At 39.8% G+C, this 21,057-nt stretch overlaps 1 protein-coding gene across 2 annotated transcripts in view; it reads right to left on the bottom strand.

Moving 5' to 3' along the window:
* The window catches only part of SLC9A7 (solute carrier family 9 member A7), a gene marked incomplete at both ends in the record, with an annotated part of 163,209 nt that overhangs the window by 72,235 nt on the left and 69,917 nt on the right, over positions 1 to 21,057 (bottom strand). For both annotated transcript variants that reach the window (XM_080909638.1, XM_080909639.1), the window contains 2 exons: positions 512 to 589; positions 2,544 to 2,743. In XM_080909638.1, the coding sequence (XP_080765764.1) occupies positions 512 to 589; positions 2,544 to 2,743 (278 nt within the window). The remainder of the gene's footprint in view (positions 1 to 511; positions 590 to 2,543; positions 2,744 to 21,057) is intronic.

Raw genomic sequence — 21,057 nt, 5'->3', positions numbered from 1 at the left:
GTGGCTGTAGCATGTTACACAGAAATCTGAGAGTTTAAGGGGAAAACTAGAAATTATCCAGGTCAACACTGAGACTTCCACTCCCCCACCAAAAAAAAAAAAAAAAAAAAAAAACAAACAAAGAAAAAAAGAAACAGGAAACCATTGAAAAGAACTCTTAAAAATTGTGAGAGGGATGCTGAAGTGTAGCTGTTCACAGTTAATGGCTTCTGATGCTCCTGCAGGTGGGGAAGAACTCAGTTTTTTCTTTAAAGGGTCAGACCACTGGGAGTTTGACCATGTTCCAGTGAGTATATGGGCAACAAAAATTGAACCTGGTATTTTTTTCTTTTTCTTCCCTTCTTCTTTCTCTGAGAGTAGGTCACATGTGTAACAAGGTGCTGGGAGGTCTGGTAATGTCCTCCAAGTGATCGGGTACACTATGTGAAATTCACAAATAATCAATGAAAACATCATGTTGGGGAACAAAGGAGAACCATCTTAAGAAACCACTGGCAAACAATGCTCATACCTTCTTTAAGCTGTATCCAGCATGGAAAATAATTGGAGGCAGCAGAATGTTGAAAAATACCTCTGGATCAAATGTGACCTGAAAGTTTAAAAAGAAAAAAGTCAAATTTGAGATAAAACTCAATGGATTGGATAATATGCGTTTGTTTGTTGGTTGGTTGATTTAATATTGGAAGCCACTGACTAAATTGCCCTTTTTAGAACAGAAGCCACCAATGTGTTAAATCATTACAGCATATAAGCCACAATTTCCCGACATATTGGCATGTTCTCCCTGTCCATGGCCGCCCCCAGCACTTCTGACTTAAGATTCCAGTATTCTGTTTTAATACATATTGAGTCACAACAGTGTGAGGCAATTTGAGGAACTCACAGGCAGCTGCTGCCAATGTTTTTCAACAGAAAATAAAAACATCTTGATTTTCACACATTCATGAAGGCTTAATTGCAATAAAAATGCTATTATGAGTTTTTATTAACTTCCCATTTGTAGACCTAATTCTATGACATTTAAGTCTCTTTTGAGGGAGCTGCTTTCAGAAATACTTGATGTGACTCACAGTTATTGGTGAGGTTGGCTGCTTCTTGATCATCAACTGAAGTTGGTTGTTGTTGATAAAAAAGAACTCACACTTCTACACAACCAATCATGGTACAGCCCAAAGGAACTAAGCATTTATATACAGGCAACGCTTTGGAGGGTAGGAGTAGGCTAAATGTTTTAAATGATTAAGTGACACAAAATCAATTAATCTGCTCACATGAATAAATCTTTAATATTGATTTCTTGCCTATCCTAGAAATCACCCACATGTTAAGCATGTAATTTTTTCTGAAATATTTTTGCTATTCCATAATCAAATGAAAAACAATGCTTGAACCATACTGCGATGGTTTGTATATGTTCAGCCCAGGAAGTGGCATTATTAGAAGGTGTGGCCCTGTTGGAGTATGTGTGGCCCTGAAGTAGGTGTGTCACTGTAGGTATGAGCTTTAAGACCCTCATCCTAGGTGCCTGGAAGTCAGTCTTCCACTAGCAGCCTTCAGATGAAGATGCAGAACTCTCAGCTCTGCCTGCACCATGCCTGCCTGGATACTGTTATGTTTCTTCCTTGATGATAATGGACTGAACCTCTGAACCTGTAAGCCAGCCCCAGTTAAATGTTGTCCTTTATAAGAGTTGTCTTGGTCATGCATGGTGTCTGTTCACAACAGTAAAACTCTAACTAAGATGCATGCATAGTGGAGAATTCCTGTAACACTCTGAGGCTGAGGCAGGAGGATTATATATTTGAAATGAGCCTGAGCTACATTTTAAGACACTATCTTAAAAGAAGATGAAATGGAATTTTAATAAATGAGAAACAATACTTGTACTTAAATTCTAAAACAAGCCCTCCTTCACTTTGAATATTAGGTGAGTCTTTGCCATCAATCAATCATTAATATATGTAAGCACTCATATATTTGCAGACTATGTCAAGAAAGCCATGAAGAACTAGGAACTGCATTTTATAATATTGACTAAGCTAAAAGGGAAACTAACATTACTTTTTAATAGTTAAGTGCTGTGTGGTGATGGTGCATACCTTTCATTCCAGCAGTTGGGAGGCAGAGGCAGGTGAATGGGTCTCTGTTTGATTTGATACCAGCCTGATCTACAGATCTAGTTACAGGAAAAATCAAAGGGAAGGAAGGAAAAGGAGGGAGGGAGGGAGGGAGGGAAGAAGAAAGCAAAAGGGAAGGGAGGAAACGGGAGTAAAGAAGTGAAAGAGGCAAGTGGGGATCACAGCAACATGTGAAACCATCAACAGCCATGCAGGCTATGGGTCCTAGCCAGTTAAGCTGGTAGCTGAAGTAACAAATTTAAAATCTGGCTCTTCCTTCTCATCCTGACCCTGAAGCACCTTACGAAATTGTAAACCAGAAATGTGACAGATATTCCACTTGTTTGGGAGAATTCCTCTCCTCGAGGTCAAGATGAAGCCAGACGATCAACAACCTTGTCCCAGAAAGCCATGGTACCAGCTCACCTTCCGAAGCATGTCATTCTGCTCCACGTTGTTGATCTTGCCAGGGCTGATTTCTCCTTTCAGAGTGTATTCAAAGAACTTCCCACTGACATTCACTAATAAAGTGCTAAAGGCTCTGTCTTCCTGAGTACAGCTGAGTGACTTGTCATGACCACTGGTAGCAGGGGTGCCATACCTCAGGATAACTCCAACAATGAGCCCTGAAATAGGATAACACGCATAAAAATAAGTTAGTTGTGGCTTACTGTGTAGTCGTTAATGGATGTGCAGCCATGCAGCTGGGTTAAGCCTGCCCACTTTTCTGAATTGCTCAGAAAATCCATTTCCCCATTTCTTTTTTGTCTTTTTCTTTCAGAAACTGGCCAGAGCCTAAGTATACTTTCTCTGGTGTGCTTTTTCATTCTTTGTCTAAAACTACCTCCCTTTTGCCATATGGCTGTATGCCCAACTTCTATGCCTAACTCAAAAGGGCATGGCTTTCTCTTCCTCTTCTTCATCTACCTCCTCTGAGCAGATTTCTAGATTGCCTATCCTAGAGTTTTAAACACTAACAAAATAATCACTGAACATTTAAAAGTCAGTCATGTGGTAGAACAGAAAGTATGGAAGCAACATACCGCTGATCTGAGACCCTGGGCTGCTAAGGGAATTAAACAGGACAGTGCTTAATATGGCATCGTAAACAGACTCAACACCAGTTCTCTTTTATCTCAGTTCTGAGGCTTTTGGTAGACACAGATGAGGGAAGGGAAAAGTGTAATGTTTTCTGCACAGAACAGAATGAGGAAGAACTACTGAGTCTTTGTTTTTCCCCACGGTATCTTTCAAACCATTCCTACGGCCATCTGCTAGGGAGGACCAGGCCACTGGAATGTTTAATTGCTATAAACGTAACATGCTTTGCCACACACACATCAGAGTGGAAGGAGGAAAAATGTTTTTGCTTAAGTCATTCCAAGCACTGAGGATCATGGAGAAAGTGATTATACCCGCTGGGAGGCTAAAGGTTGCAGTGAAAACTTAGGCGATCATGATTCAGGGGCTTCTTAAGGCTACAAATTTAAAATGTTCTTAATAATCTCATCCTAAACTATTATGAAACAACCTTAAAAGTATAAGAAAAGTCAGACTTAATTTTAAAAGACATCTTTACCATTACCAAAATGAGATACCTAAAGAAAACAAACGAGCCCATAATGCAGATGTTTCAAATTATGTAGTGAACAGGCAAAAGACAAACACTTCTTTAGTGTCTACCAGGTCTTACAGCTAAATTTTTATTGTTATTCCCATATGGTGACAAAACAGATGATGGCGGAGATGGCCAGCCAGAATTTGCTCGGCCATGTTCAGCTCAGCTTGAGAACATTTTTCTCCACTGGTACTGTCATGGCTAGTTTGGGCTTGCCTTCTGGGCATCTGTGCTGGTCACATTTCTTTTTATTTTCCTGATCTGCTTCATTGCTGCTCTAGCAAGGCCTGATATATTATCGGTCTCTATCAGTTCTCATTCATAGGAGGCCATGAGAACTCTGATAAACGTCTGGAGTCCTCTGAATGAAGCAGGAAGGAAGTATATCTCTGTGTGCTCCTACAAATAACCCCAATTAAACTCATGGTTCACTAGCCTAAGCTAGTAGAATTGTTTCTTTGCATTGCTATCAAATCCTTATCTAAAGTGAAGAAAAGCCATATATCCCCTTCATTCTCCCCATACATTATTCTGCTCATTCCCTTGGTGAGTGTGTGGAAGGTCCCATGACCTCTCATGATTACAGTGTGCTGAGCATTTACATCCAGAAGTAGAACTACACCAGGGCCTGCATCTTTGCTGCCCGTGCACCCTTCTCTCCTTTAATAAAACAGAACTTTATAAATGGTCTATCCTTTTGGTTGCAAGGATGTTCCCTGGAGGTTATTATTCTCTGTGACAATCTAGTGAACAAGTTACATCTATTGATATCCTGTGGGTGAAACCATATACATATATATGTATATATGTGTATGTATGTATCTCTCTCGTGTACCTCTCTCTAGTATGTGTGTAAAAGAGAGACAGAGATAGACTGAATGTGTGTGTGTGTGTGTGTGTGTGTGTGTGTGTGTGTGTGTGTGTGTGTAAGAGAGTGGGGAGAGAGGAAAAGGAAAAGGGAAAGAAAGAGAGAGGGTGGGGAGAGGAGAAGGGATGGGGAATGGAGGGAGAGAGGGAGAGAGGGAGAGAGAGAACGCAAGGACATACATGCAAATCAGAGAAGTTTGGGTATCAGTCTTTGCCTTCTACTTTGAGATGGGACCTGTCTTTTTATCGCTGCATTTGACAGGCTAGCTGGACTGACTGTGTGCTTCTGGGTAATATTTTCTATTTCCTCTCTACCTCTCATCTCCAGAAGCAGTGGGGTTATTGATATACCAGTGGGGATCTAAACTCAGATCCTCACATTTGCTTTGCCCACTGAGTCTATGACCAATATGCTTCTTATATCAAACCATCTTATTGCTTCTAATCTTTCATTACGGTGACATTTTTGTGCCCGTGGTGCCACAGCTGATCCTACTTATTGTCACCATGATCTCAAATATGAGCAACAAAGCTGAGACATTCAGCATAGCACCACGGGCACTGGAGGCAGGAGGGTAGGGACTGGTTGATCCTCTCAGGGCTTTTCTCCCCAGATCTTTACGATGTCTTTTAGTTTTATTTCAGCATTTAGCTAGGAAATTATGTACTGATGAAGAGTTACTTGAAGCGGTTCCACAGGTCTTCAGCATTTGTCATGATACACAATAGTTTGTACTACTGAAGACGATGACCTATCACAGAATTTATATTAAACAGTATTTACAGAAACTGTTTACATTAAATTTGCTTTACATTCCTCACTGTTTCTTAACTTTATTTATTTCCTCATCAGATAAGAAAGTAAACTATACTCATAGGTCCTCGAAATGAATACTTACAAACAACAAGGTTTGGGGACTGGAGGGATGGCTAAGTAGTTAAGAACCAAGACCTATTCCCAGAACCCTCATTGTCAGAGCTCACAATTGCCTGCAACTTCAGCTCCAAAATATCCAATGGTCTCGTCTGGCCTCCACAAATACTTATACACATGCCGTGTGTGTGTGTGTGTGTGTGTGTGTGTGTGTGTGTGTGTGTGTGTGTGTGTACAGGTACAAAATTAAACCTTTAAAAAAGAGAGGCATATAGTTTTATACAAATTCTTTAGTCCCAGGAAATGCCTGGATTCATTAGCAGGTGCTGAATATTGAGTGGTGTTTAAATTTAGCAAACCTTTCCTTCTTTTCTCTGGACCAAATGCACCCATATTAACTAAGGTAAACAGTGAGAAGAATGATGCTGTGGTTAAACATGACAACACAAGCTATCACAGCATAGGTAACTGGTTAACACCATTCTAACCAAGTCCCATAGTATATACTGCTAACTCATGCTTTTCTCCAAGTAACTCTCCAAACCCAGTAGATTTCTATTTACCATCATCATTCCCCATGCTGTGATACTAAGTTTATAATGAGCAATTTCTGGTTGAAGGAAGAGCAGGATATCAGGACTTCGGAGGGATAGTGTTGTTGCTGCTGCTGTTTTGTGTTTGAGAAAGTGATTTTTTTAAAAACGGGAGATATTAACATACATAGTTTATTTGTTGGATCTGAATACATTCTCTGATAGAAAACTGTAAAAAGAACATAACTGAAAAGACTTAAAAACATGTAGGGCATTTTATTTTAAGCTCAAGAAGCTCTGTCCTCACAAGAAAATGCAGGGAGCCACATAGGCATTGATCTGACTGGCTCTACAGCACAGTGTTCTAGATGACAGAGAGGAATAAGCCCATGTCTGTGGAAAACCAGCTTAGCAGACAGCAGCTGAGGAACAGAGGGTCACTGATTTCACAGGCATATGACTAACATCAGAAATAATTTAATTGCAACTTTTACAGAAAGCAAATATGGATGGAATTACTTTGACATTTTGTGCAGCTGAATTGCAAATGGTAGACTCAAAAGTACAAAAATCCAAGCCTCTATATTGCAGGTCTGAAGAAAACCTACTTCCCAACTGTCTCAACAGATATTGTAGTAAAGGTATATGACTGCCAGCTCTTCCAACTTTAAAATAGAACTAAAGGACTATGGGCATGATAAAGAGATATGTGTATATGGATAGCTTATATCTGTGTTCATTGGTAGAATAAGAAAGAAATATAAGCCAAGTGTGAGTGAAATTCCAGAGAGTCATGAAGATACCAAACCCCATGAGAATGAGAGCACTTTCTCTCTGTGACTGAGGCTGTTGAGAGAATAGTTGAACAATGGACACACAGAGAGGTTTAATTCTACACTGCCATCCACCAGCTACATTATGAAAATGCTGAAATTAATAAGACTTCATTTAAAAGCAGGAGAGGAACAAGTGCTCGATGTACTGTTCTCTGACCTTCCCTTCCCTTATGCATGCTACCAAGGGTGAAGGGTCATCAATTTGGTTTGGACACTACCATGTAGTTATATAGAGTATAAGGATTGTTTGGAGTTATAAAGCTTTATTTGACATAATAAGAAAAGAAAGCATCAAGTCACAAAGCATTTGGAAATATGATATCCAGTGTTCATACAGGGAGATGGGAAGAGACAAAGGAAATAGTAAGAAGCTATTGGGCCAGCTAATCTGGCATGTTCAGCAGCAAAAATGAGTCCCTGCCACAAGGTGGAAATCGAAGGTCCACACCTAAGGTTGTCCTCTGGCATCACCTCTGGCAGCATGCACACCAATCTACACTTGCACACATGCATTCTCTCCATGTCTCTCTCTATCTCTGTCTCTGTCTCTCTCTGTGTCTCTGTCTCTCTCTTTCTCAAATGTGCGAGAGTACGCATGCACCCCCTCCCCCCACACAAGTTGGGGGTGTAGAAATAACTCTAAGTTGAGAATGTCTTACCTGAAATGCTTGAAAGTAGAGTTGTTTCTGACTTTAGCGTTATTTGATTGGGAATCTTTGCATAGACTTTACCAATTAAGCATCCCTAATCTGGAATCCAAAATGTACTATGCTCCAAAATCCAATTTTTTTTTGGCTTGTCATATTAGCACTCAAAAAAAATCATGGATTTCAAATTTTCAGATTAGGAGTATTAACCTACATGTCAAATTCAACAAAATAGAACCCAATGCATTCCAACAGTAACCATCACTTTTTAGGGCTAGGGAGGGTTTTGACAGATTTTGATAAGTGATTGTTAGGACTCTTTCCAATGTTTTCTTCTACTTGTTCTGTGTAAAAATAACCTCTTGTGCACTGTGTAAAAGCAATCACCTGCTAACAAAATGAGCCTATGGCCAATGAGCTGAGGCAAGAAATATGAGGTGAGAGCTCTGGCAGAGAGAAAGGAATTCTGAGATTGAGTGAGGCTTGGAGAGATTCACCTGGACACAAAGGATGGTCAGTCACATAAAACTGAGAACCAGATGACCAACCACATGGCGGGACTTAAAATAGAATAAACAGGATGATTAAGTTATGAGCTAGTTGGGGAACAGGCCCAAGCTAATGGCCTAATGATTTATTCATAAGTATAATTAAGTCCCAGAGTCATTATTTCCACGAACTCATGAATGGGTGGGAAAGACCACAATTACAGTTGTGCCACTGATACAGCTGTGCTTGTCACTGATAGAAGAGTAACTGAGAGTCACTATAGTGTTCTCCACCTGTCCAGTATAAGTCTTCTGTTACACATACCTAGGGGGATGGATGTCATTCCCCAACCTGAAAGCCACAGGCCACCATTCTACTTGGTAAGGTTCAGCAGATTTCTTCAATACATGTCCTCCAATTTGTTAGTTGATTATTTTTATAGATTTTAAATTATTACTTTTAACAGTTTTGTCCCATGTTGTTGTTGTGGACCACCCATCCTAACAATATGCTCTACCAGGCAACTGAAAGGAGAATATGGTGGGCTCCACAGGAAGCTTGGCTATGTTCTGTCACTTTCCCCTCAGCTGCCATGCAAAACAAGGTGCCTCTACTCTTCTTTCATAAGATCTGGCTGTTGGAAGAATGAGTGCAAGAGCCAAAAGCCTCTACAAAGCACCAACTGCTGCTCAGGTGCTGCTTTTCTACAAGTCTTTTGGAAGAATAACTTTCCTAACATTATCTCAATTGCTATAAAGATAGCACATATTAGAGAATCATGAAATTTGGAAGGGAGGGTTGGTGTGTGGGCTGGAACAACGTAGGAAAGCCACTCATAGAAAAGCAGCTATGGGGTTCTCTCTTGTTGAAGTCAGCCTGCTCAATGGAGGGCACAGGTGCCATGATTTATTTGCCTGCCCCCAGAAGCTTTGTGGGTGTCAATAAAATAATTATTTGTACAAGGATTTACCATTCTAAAGAGATTTGGCTAGAGGAGATTTTTGAGAATAGGTATAACTCTCTATAAACACTGATCTTTATTTTGAAAGACTTTTCTAGGAATTTATCAAAACACATAAAAGTCAATAATAAAATGATATAGCCAACACATCAGCATGCAGTACTCTACCTTAATAAACAAATGGAAAATAAACCATTTTACCAGTTGGGATGGAGAGATGGGTCCGTCAGTAAAGAGCTTGCTGTGCAAGCCTGAAGACCTGACTTAGATTCCCATATAAAACTAGATGCAGCAGCACATGTCTGTAATACCAGCACTGAGGCATGGGAAGGAAGCAGAGACAGGTGTATGTTTGGAGCTTACTGGCCATGCCTGCCTAGCAATTAATTGATAAGCTCCAGGTTCTGTGAGCTTATCCTGTCTCAAATGTGGGGAATGATTGAGAAAAACACCTGACAAACCACCTCTGCTACATCCACATGTACCCACATCTACATGTATGTGCACATACCCATACGAACATCTATACACAATATACATATACTCACGGAACTAAAGACTATAGAAAGATGGGTAGTGATCTGCCACTCGGAAAGGCGGCTCGTAGAGGCTGAGCAACTGTGACCTGGAACAGAACTTAGGAACTTCTGTTTCCACCCGGATGCGACTTCAGGACACAGAGCAGAGCCTGGCCCATCTGGCACCCGGAACGGCAGCTCGTAAAGGCTGAACAACTGGTGAGTGGGAGACCTAGGCTGCTGGGGAGCGGAGGGATCTCTGCGGAGTGCACACAGAAAGTACACCCCCTGCCTTGACCTTCCCTGTCCTGCCCGACCCAGTGACCTGGAACAGAACTTAGGAACTTCTGTTTCCACCCGGAGGCGATTTCAGGACACAGAGCAGAGCCTGGCCCATCAGGCACCCGGAACGGCAGCTCATAAAGGCTGAACAACTGGTGAGTGGGAGACCTGGGCTGCCAGGGAGCAGAGAGATCTCTGCGGAGTGCACACAGAAAGAGCACCCCCTGCCTTGCCCTGCCCCGCCCTGTCTGATCCAGCGACCAGGAATAGAACTTTGGAACTTCTGTTCCCACCCGGCGACTCTGAGGCATAAAACAGGGCTCGGCCCATATGACACCTGGACCAGTGGAGAACCAGGGACACAGACCAGATACAAGGGAAAGGCAAGAACATATCACTGACAACAAAATGGCAAGATGAAAGCTAAAGAGTATATCCCAAGGAAACCAAGACAACCTGGCAACACCAGAACCCAGCTCTCCCATAACAGAAAGCATCGGAATTCCAAACACTCCAGAAAATGAAGACACAGACCTGAAATCATACCTCAAGATGCTGATAGAGATACTTAAACAAGAACGGGAGGAAAAACAAAAAGATTCAGAAGCTTTTAAAGAGGAAACAAGAAAAACACTCAAAGAACTCAAAGAACTAGAGGAAAACAGAACCAAAGAAATAAAGGAATGGAAGAGGGAAATTAAAACAGAAATTGACACAATGAAGAAAACGCTAAAAGAGATAACCCTAGAGGTAGAACACCTAAAAAAGAAATCAGGAATCACAGAAGTAAGCATTTCCAATAGATTACAAGAGATGGAAGAGAGAATCTCGGGGGCAGAAGACAACATTGTAAACATAGACAAAACAGCCAGAGAAGATGCAAAAAACAAAAAGCTCCTAACCCAAAATGTCCAGGAAATCCAGGACATAATGAGAATACCGAACCTAAGGATAATAGGAATAGAAGAGGGAGAAGAGTATCAACTAAGAGGCACAGTAAATATCTTCAACAAAATCGTAGAAGAAAACTTCCCTACCCTCAAGAATGAGATGACCATGAGCATAAAAGAAGCCTTCAGAACTCCAAATAGGTTGGACCAGAAAAGAAATACCTCCCGACACATAATAGTCAAAACATCAAGTGCCCAAAGCAAAGAAAGAATACTAAAAGCAGTAAGGGAAAAAGGTCAGGTAACATATAAAGGCAGGCCAATCAGACTCACACCCGATTTCTCAACAGAGACTATGAAAGCTAGAAGAGCCTGGACAGACATCATGCACACCCTAAGAGAACACAAGTGCCAGCCCAAGCTGCTATACCCAGCAAAACTATCAATCACCATCGATGGAGAGATGAAGATATTTCAAGACAAATCAAAATTTACACAATATCTGACCACAAACCCAGCACTACAACGAATTATAGGTGGAAAACCCAATAAATACAATGAGGGAAAATACAGCCTAGTAAAAACAAGAAAACTCCTAAACAAGAAAACTAAAAGAAGAAAAAAACACAGACACAACTCAACCCACAAAAACAATAATGGCAGGAAACAGAAACAACTATTCCTTGATATCTATTAACATAAATGGACTCAACTCCCCAATAAAGAGACATAGGCTATCAGACTGGATACATAAACAAAATCCAGCCTTTTGCTGCATACAGGAAACTCATCTCAGAGACAAAGACAGACACTATCTCAGAGTTAAAGGGTGGGAAAAAAACTTCCAAGCAAACAGCTCCAAGAAGCAAGCTGGAGTGTCTATTCTAATATCGAATAAAGTAAATTTCCAACCAAAAGTTATAAAAAAAGATAAGGAAGGACACTTTTTACTCATTACCGAAGAAACTGGTCAGGAGAAATTCTCAATCCTTAACATATATGCTCCAAATAAAAAAGCACCCACATTCATAAAAGAAATCCTACTAAAGCTCAAAAAATATATTTCACCTTACATAATAATAGTAGGAGACTTTAATACCCCACTCTCACCAATGGACAGATCATGGAAACAGAAACTGAACAAGGACACTGCAAAACTAGCAGAGACTTTGAACCAACTAGAATTAATAGATATATACAGAACATATTATCCTAAAGTAAAAGAATATACCTTCTTCTCATCACCCCATGGCACCTTCTCGAAAATTGACCACATAATTGGACACAGAGCGAGCCTCAATTGATATAAGAAGATTGAAATACTCCCATGCATCCTCTCAGATCACCATGGTCTACGGCTGGTATTTAACAACAACAAAGACAACAAAAAGCCCACATATACATGGAAACTAAACAACGCTCTGTTAAACGATAGCAGTGTCAAAGAAGAAATAAAAAAAGGAATTAAGGATTTTCTAGAATTCAACTAAAACGAAAACACAACATACCCAAACCTATGGGATGCAATGAAAGCAGTACTGAGAGGAAAACTCATAGCCCTAAGTGCTTCCAAAAAGAAACTGGAGAGAGCTTACATCAGCAACCTGACAGCACAGCTAAAAGCCCTAGAACAGAAGGAAGCAGATATACCCAAAGAGAGTAGACGGCAAGAAATAATCAAAATTAGGGCATAAATAGACCAAATAGAATCACAAAGAACCATTGAAAAAATCAACAAAACCAAGAGTTGGTTCTTTGAGAAAAACAACAAGATTGATAAACCCCTAGCAAGATTAACTAGAGGGCAAAGAGAGAGTATACAAATTAACAACATAAGAAAGGAAAGTGGGGACATAACAACTGAAACTGAGGAAATTCAAGAAATCATCAGATCCTACTACAAAAACTTATACTCCACAAAATTGGAAAATCTGTAGGAAATGGACGAATTCCTAGACAGACACAAGATCCCAAAGTTAAACCAGGACCAAGTAAACCATCTAAATAACCCTATAACACCTAAAGAAATAGAAGAAGTCATCAAAAGTCTCCCAACCAAAAAAAGCCCAGGTCCAGACAGGTTCAGTGCAGAATTTTATCAGACATTTATTGGGGATATAACACCAATACTCTCAAAACTATTCCAAAAGATAGAATCAGATGGAATACTACCTAACTCATTATTGAGGCTACAATAACCCTCGTACCTAAACCACACAAAGACCCTACAAGGAAAGAGAACTTCAGACCAATCTCACTTATGAACATTGATGCAAAAATACTCAACAAAATCCTTGCAAACCGAATCCAAGAACACATTAAAACGATCATTCATCATGACCAAGTAGGCTTCATCCCTGGGATGCAGGGATGGTTTAATATAAGTAAATCCATCAACGTAATCCACCATATAAACAAACTCAAAGATCAAAATCACATGGTCATCTCACTAGATGCTGAGAAAGCATTTGACAAAATCCAACACCCCTTCATGTTAAAAGTCCTGGAAAGAACAGGAATCCAAGGTCCATACCTAAACGCAATAAAAGCAATATACAGCAAACCAACAGCCAGCATCAAACTTAATGGCGAGAAACTTGAAGCAATCCCACTAAAATCAGGGACTCGACAAGGCTGCCCACTCTCCCCCTACCTATTCAACATAGTACTGGAAGTCCTGGCTGGAGCAATTAGACAGCAAAAGGAGATCAAGGGGATACAAATCGGAAAGGAAGAGATAAAAACATCACTCTTTGCCGATGACATGATAGTGTACTTGAGTGACCCCAAAAATTCCACCAGAGAACTTCTACAGCTGATAAACAAGTTCAGCAAAGTGGCTGGATACAAAATTAACTCAAACAAATCAGTAGCCTTCCTATACTCAAAGGACAAACATGTGGAGAAAGAAATTAGGGAAAAGGTACCCTTCACAATCGTCACAAAAACTATGAAATACCTTGGTGTGACTCTAACTAAGCAAGTGAAGGACCTGTACGACAAGAACTTCAAACCTCTAAAGAAAGAAATTGAGGAGGATCTCAGAAAATGGAAAGATCTCCCATGCTCATGGATTGGAAAGATCAACATCTTAAAAATGGCCATCCTACCAAAAGCAATCTACAGATTCAATGCAATCCCCATCAAAATTCCAACCCAGTTCTTCATGGAACTGGAAAGATCAATGTGCAATTTCATATGGAATAACAAAACACCTAGAATAGCTAAATCCATCCTCAACAAGAAAAAAATTTCTGCGGGAATCACTATTCCTGACTTCAAGCTATATTACAAGGCAATTGTGCTGAAAACTGCATGGTACTGGTACAGAAATAGGCATGTGGATCAATGGAATAGAATAGAAGATCCAGAAATGAGCCCTCAGATATATGGTCACCTGATTTTTGACAAAAGAGCAGTAAACATTCAATGGAAAAAGGACAGCCTATTCAACAAATGGTGCTGGTCTAACTGGCACTCAGCATGCAAAAGAATGAAAATAGAACCTTTCTTATCTCCTTGTACAAAGCTCAAGTGTAAGTGGATCAAAGATCTCCACATTAAACCAGATACACTGAAACTATTAGATGAGAATTTAGGGAAAACCTTAGAACACATAGGCACAGGAGAAAATTTCCTGAACAAAACACCAATGGCTCAAGCTCTAAGGTCAAAGATTAACAAATGGGACTTTATGAGATTGCAAAGTTTCTGTAAGGCTAAGGACATCGTCAAGAAAACAAAACGGCAACCAACAGAATGGGAAAAGATCTTTACCAACACCACATCAGATAGAGGCCTAATATCCAAGGTATACAAGGAACTCAAAAAGCTAGACACCAGAGAATCAAATAACCCTATTAAAAAATGGGGTACAGAGCTAAACAAAACGTTCTCAGTTGAGGAACACCGAATGGCCGAGAAACATCTGAGGAAGTGCTCGACATCCTTAGCCATCAGGGAAATGCAAATCAAAACAACCCTGAGATTCCACCTCACACCAGTCAGATTTGCCAAGATCCAAAAATCAGATGACAGCAGATGCTGGCGAGGCTGTGGAGAAAGAGGAACACTTCTCCACTGTTGGTGGGGTTGCAAACTAATACAACCACTCTGGAAATCAGTCTGGCGATACCTCAGAAAATTGGATATAGTACTACCTGAAGACCCAGCTATTCCACTGCTGGGCATATACCCCAGAGACACTTTAATACACAACAAAGATATATGCACCACAATGTTCATAGCAGCTCTATTTATAATAGCCAGAAGCTGGAAAGAACCCAGATGTCCTTCAGAAGATGAATGGATACAAAAATTGTGGTACATATACACAATGGAATACTACTCAGCCACCAGAAACAATGACTTAACCAAATTCTTAAGAAAATGGCTGCATCTAGAGAATATCATCCTGAGTGAGATAACCCAGTCACAAAAGAACAGACATAATATGCAGTCACTGATATTGGGATGCTAACCCCAGAGGCTTGCACTCCCCCAGAAACAACTCACAGACTGTATGAAGTCCAAGAAATAAAGAAAACAAAACAAAAAAAAAATTACAAAACAAGAAGACTTTGACTATTTCCATGTTGCATTTTGTTTTTCATGTACTTTATGCTCATGGTAACTATTAGGTTTTCAATGCATACTGTCAAGCCCTTGAAAAAATCAAGTACTGACTAAAAAATATATTCACATAGTTTTATGTAAAAATTATTTTAATATCTGAAAAAACAGTAGTGACAAAAATGTATAATTTTAAGCAAAAAATGTTTAAAATCTGTACATTTATCTTTGTTTTGTAAAATAAAGTCGTTTAAAAAAAAAGATGGGTAGTAGTAAGTCAATAATGTAACCATTAACAATACCTTTAAAGAGCTATTAGGAACATAAAGTTGGATGGGTATGGAGGTGGGGAAGATCTAGGAGGAGTTGAGAAAGGAGAAAGAATATTACAAATATATTGAAAATTAAAATAATAAAATACTGAATACAAAAATTTCATTTAAATAGTCAATAATATATTTTTAAAGGTTTAGCCTGACATGAGTCATACGCCACTGGTTTTATTAATTAACTTATGTAACATGTTCAGCTCACAAATGACCTTCAGGTACATTATTTAAGAATAAATTTTCAGAATTGCTTAAGAACCAATCTTGGTATTGAACCATAAGATCTGAAAGCCATGATTCACAGAGCCATAGACCATTATCTGCTTGTCCACTTTCAAACCCTCTGCTCTTTGTTTACTAAACACCTAACGAATGACTAAGATGCCTCCACACTTACTTTATCCAGATCTCATATCACAGTTGTAAGATGTAATACAAGCCCAATTATCCATTACATTAATAAAACATGCTGCCTCGCTTAAGCTGTGGTATTGAGAGTGACCTGGAACATCAGCTGAAATTCAAAACCCAACCAAGGTCTACAGGTGATAATAAGATGCATTCAGCTCACAGAAAGTGTACAATCTAAAGGAGCAGATACTTAGTGTTAAAAGCTTTAACATTTTAAGGCTTAAGTACTGAGAAATTACACATATGCACATACCCTTCTGTGCTAGTTAGATTTTAGGCAACTTACCACAAGCTACTAGTCTCATTCTGGGAAGAGGGAACCTCAACTGAGAAAATGTCTCCATCAGACTGGCCTGTGGGCAAGTCTTCAGGACATTTTCTTTTTTTTTTTTTAAGATTTATTTATTATTTATATGAGTACACTGTTGCTGTCTTCAGACACACCAGAAGAGGGCATCAGAACCCATTACAGATGGTTGTGAGCCACCATGTGGTTGCTGGGAATTGAACTCAGGACCTTTAGAAGAGCAGTCAGTGCTCTTAACCACTGAGTCATCTCTCCAGCCCCAGGACATTTTCTTGATTAAGGATTAATGTAGGAGAGCCCAGCCTACTCTAGGCAGTGCTATCCCTAGAAGGTATAAGAATATGAACCTGGGAAGCAAGCCAGTAAGAGAGTTTCTACATGGTCTCTCTTTCAGTTCCTGCCTTGACTCCATTCATAAAGGACTGTAAGCCTACATAAAACTCTTTCCTCCCACCAGTTACTTATGGCTATGGCCTTTAACTCAGCAATAGAAGCCTAAAACACTTTCTCAATAATTTCCAAAGTAAAAATATAAGTGTAAATCCATTCCACTTTTTTGAACAGTATACAGAACTCATATTACAAGGGCCAGATGCTGGAGCTATGGCTAAAATGGACAGGAAGTGCAAGGTCTTCAACTCCATCTCCACACGAAAAAATGTGGCTCAATATCTGCACTATGGAATAAGTATACCTATTAATAATTCTTTTCTCCATTAGATACTCAGTCAGGGGGCTCATTGCTAGGGAAAGCTAACTCATCCTCTCTCGGCAGTTTTTAATTGCTTATAGTTCTTCATCAAGGCATGGAGTCCTCTGAGATTTTCTCCATCTGGGTTGGGATGTTAACTGTTGTTGGCATTATTTAGGTTTTGTTTCGGCAGCCGTATTGTTGAGATTTCATGGCTGTGGTTCCCTGTCATAACTAGATGGCACCATATCACAGCAACTTCATGGTTCTCCAGCTCTTACAATATTTCCTTCTCCATCTTCTACAATGCTCCTTGAGCCTTGGGTACAGGGGTTTTGCTTTAGATATATCATTAGGGCATCCCACAGTCAGTTGTTTCTTACATATTGACCAGTTACGGCTTTCTATAATTGTCTGTTTATGTTGCAAAAAGAAGCTTCTTTGATGAGGGGTGAGAGCTACATTTATATGGTATACAGCTATGTATTTAGGGTACAGTTAGAAAATTATAATGGTTTAGGAAAAATGGTAGTAGGTTTTTCTCTAAGACCTCTCCATCCCACAAGTAGCTGGCCAGGTTTGCAGACAAAACAATAGAATCTTCAATAGCTAAAATTGTGAATATCGACTAAACTCAAGATAGAAGTTCATATGATTGAAACACACAGAGAGACGAGGAGGGAGAGTAAGAGCACATAAGTTGCACATAGTGATATGCATCCATTCCCTAGAACTCAGGAGATTAAAGCAGAAGGATCACAAGTTCCAGGCCAGTGTAAGCTGGACAGCCAAACTTTGAGGGGAAAGGTTCTTCAACTAACCACCAACTCCATTTCAAAACAAAGCAACCTTTACTGTGAGCCTATTCCTGGAAACTTCTTCCTACCCTCCAAACCCTAACCATCTGTACCAGGTTAAACATTATTTAAATCATAATGGAGAGACCATGTGAAAGAGGAGGGCCATTAAGAGTCAACTGGCCATGCTGGCCATCCAGACTTCAAAACAATGAGAATATATATTTCTCCTAAGTCACACAGACTGTTGTATGACTTGACCATCTCTCCAAAACTCCAAAATGAAAACTCTCTGAAAGAGAAAAATCTTTGAGCTTCCGGTTTCTTCCTGAGCCTGGAGCTGACCATGTGCTTTCTATACCCAGACACCACATCACTGGGAGGGAGCTGGTCCCCTAGAAGTGCTGAAACACCTGAGAGCACACATGAGACCACCACTTCTGCTCTGAGGGACCCGCCTTGAGCCCTCAGGACACAGGAACCAAAGAGCACTCCACCTGCACCTGGAGCTGACCTAGTGCCAGAGCACTCTGGAAACAGATCCACTGGGAGAGAATCAGACTCACAAGAGAGCTGACACATCTGAGAGCCAGGAGAGACCACCACTCCTGCTCAAATTCCTGGCACAAGAGGAACCCGCTCAGAGCACTGGGGACACTGGAACCTAGGAGCAGCCTGGGACAAGATCCTTCCTGTTTCCACCTGCACCCAGAGCTGACCATGTACCATAGAACTCTGTACCCATACCCTACTGGGAGTGAGCTGGTACCCCAGAAGTGCTGAAACACCCGAGAGCACAGGTGAGACCACCACTTCTGCTCTGAGGTACCTGCCCAGAGAACTCTGGAGACTGGAACCAAGAAGCAGTCTGGAACAGGATCTTTCAGGTTTCTACCTGCACCCTGAGGTTACCCTGTGCCACAGCTATATCTACCCAGACTCTGCTGGAGAGAGCTGGTCCCCCTGTAGTGCTGACACACAGGCTTACAGGACTGTCGAGCCACTGTCAGAATCAGCAAGGCCAACTAACATCAGAGATCAGCAGATGGCAAGAGGCAAATACAAGAACCTAAGCAACACAAACCAAGGCCACTTGGCATCATCAGAAAACAGTTCCCCGACCAGAGCAAAGCCTGGATACCCAAACACACTAGAAAAGCAATATTCTGATTTGAAAATTACAACATATGATGTTAGAGGACTTTAAGCAGATCATCAATAACTCTGTTACAGAAATACAGGACAACACAGGTGAGCAGGTAAAAGCCCTTAAAGAGGAAACACAAAATTTCCTTAGAAACTTACAGGAAAACACGAAAAAAGGTGAAAGAATTGAACAAAATCATCCAAGATCTAAAAATGGAAATAGAAACAATAAAGAAAGCAGAAAGGGAGACAACCATGGAGATAGAAAACCTAGGAAAGAGATCAGGAGTCATGAACTCAAACAACACCAACAGAATACAAAAGATAGAAGAAAGGACCTCACGGGCAGAACATACCTTAGAAAACATTGACAAAACAGTAAAAGAAAATTCGAAATACAAAAAGCTTCTAAGCCAAAACATCTAGGAAATCCAGGACACAATAAGATTACCAAACCTAAGGATAATAGGTATTAGAAGAGATCAAAGACTCCCAATTTAAAGGCACAGTAAATATTTTCAAAAATAAGAATATAGAAAAAACTTCCCAAACCTAACAGAGATGCCCATAAACATACAAGAAGCCTACAGAACTCCAAATAGATTGGACCAAAATAGAAATTCCTCCTGTCACATAATAGTCAAAACACCAAATGAATAATACAAAGAAAGAATATTAAAAGCAGTAAGGGAAAAATGTCAAGTAACCTATAAAGACAGACCTATCATAATCATACCAGACTTCTCAACAAAGACTATGAAAGCCCCACTCTCATCTATGAACAGATCATGCAAGTAGAAACTGAACAGAGACACAGTGAAGCTAACAGAAGTTATGAACCAAATGGATGTAACAGATATCTAAAGAACATTTCATCCTAAAACAAAACAATATACCTTCTTCTCAGCACCTCATGGAAACTTATCAAAATTGGCCATAGATCACAAAACAGGCATCAACAGATATATGAGGACTGAAATAATCCCATGCATCCTATCAGATCACTTTGGACTAAGACTGGTCTTTAATAACAATAACAACATAAAGCTCACATACACATGGAAGCTGAACAATGCACTACTCAATGACAGCATGGTCAAAGAAGAAATAAGAAAAGAAATTAAGGATTTTCTAGAATTTAATGAAAATGAAAGCACAACATGCCCAAACCTATGGGATGCAATGAAAGCAGTACTAAGAGGAAAACTCATAGCTCTGAGTGCCTCCAAAAAGAAACTGGAAAGAGGATACACTAGCAGCTTGACAGCACAGCTGAAAGCCCTAGAAAAAAAGGAAGCAGATACACCCAAGAGGAGTAGACAACAAGAAATAATCAAACTCATAACAGAAATTAACCAAGTAGAAACAAAAAGAACCATACAAAGAACCAACAAAACCAGGAGCTGGTTCTTTGAAAAAATCAACAAGATCAATAAACCCTTAGCAAGACTAACTAGAGAGCACAGAGAGAGTATCCAAATTAACAAAATCAGAAATGAAAGGGGAGACAAACTGAAGAAATTCAAAAAATCATCAGTTCCGACTACAAAAGCCTATATTCAACAAAACTGGAAAATCTGGCTGAAGTGGACCATTTTCTAGACAGATACCAGGTACCAAAGTAAATTCAGGATCAGATAAATCATCTAAGTAGTCCATAACCCCTAAAGAAATGTTAGCAATCAAAAGTCTCCCCCCCCCAAAAAAAAGGCCCAGGACCTGATGGGTTTAGTGCAGAATTCTATTAGACCTTCATAGAAAACCTAATACCAATACTCTCCAAACTATTCCACAAAATAGAAACAGAAGGAACACTACCCAATTCCTTCTAAGAAGCCACAATTACACTTATACCTAAACCACACAAAGAGCCAAAAAAGAAAAACTTTAGACCAATTTCTTTTATGAATATTAAAACAAAAATATTCAATAAAATTCTCACAAATTGAATCCAAGAACACATCAAAATGATCTACTCATCAATAAATGCATCAATGTAATCCACCATATAAACAAACTCAAAGAAAAAAAATGCATGATCATTTCATTAGATGCTAAGAAAGCATTAGACACAATTCAACACCCCTTCATGTTAAAGATCTCGGAAAGAGCAGGAATTCAAGGCTCATACCAAACACAGTAAAAGCAATATACAGCAAACCAGTAGCCAAC

The sequence above is a fragment of the Micromys minutus genome, assembly GCF_963924665.1.
Source record: "Micromys minutus genome assembly, chromosome: X".
NCBI classification, from domain to species: Eukaryota; Metazoa; Chordata; class Mammalia; order Rodentia; family Muridae; genus Micromys; species Micromys minutus.
Note: the sequence above shows the minus strand (reverse complement) of the source record. Positions and strands in the feature narration are given on the sequence as shown.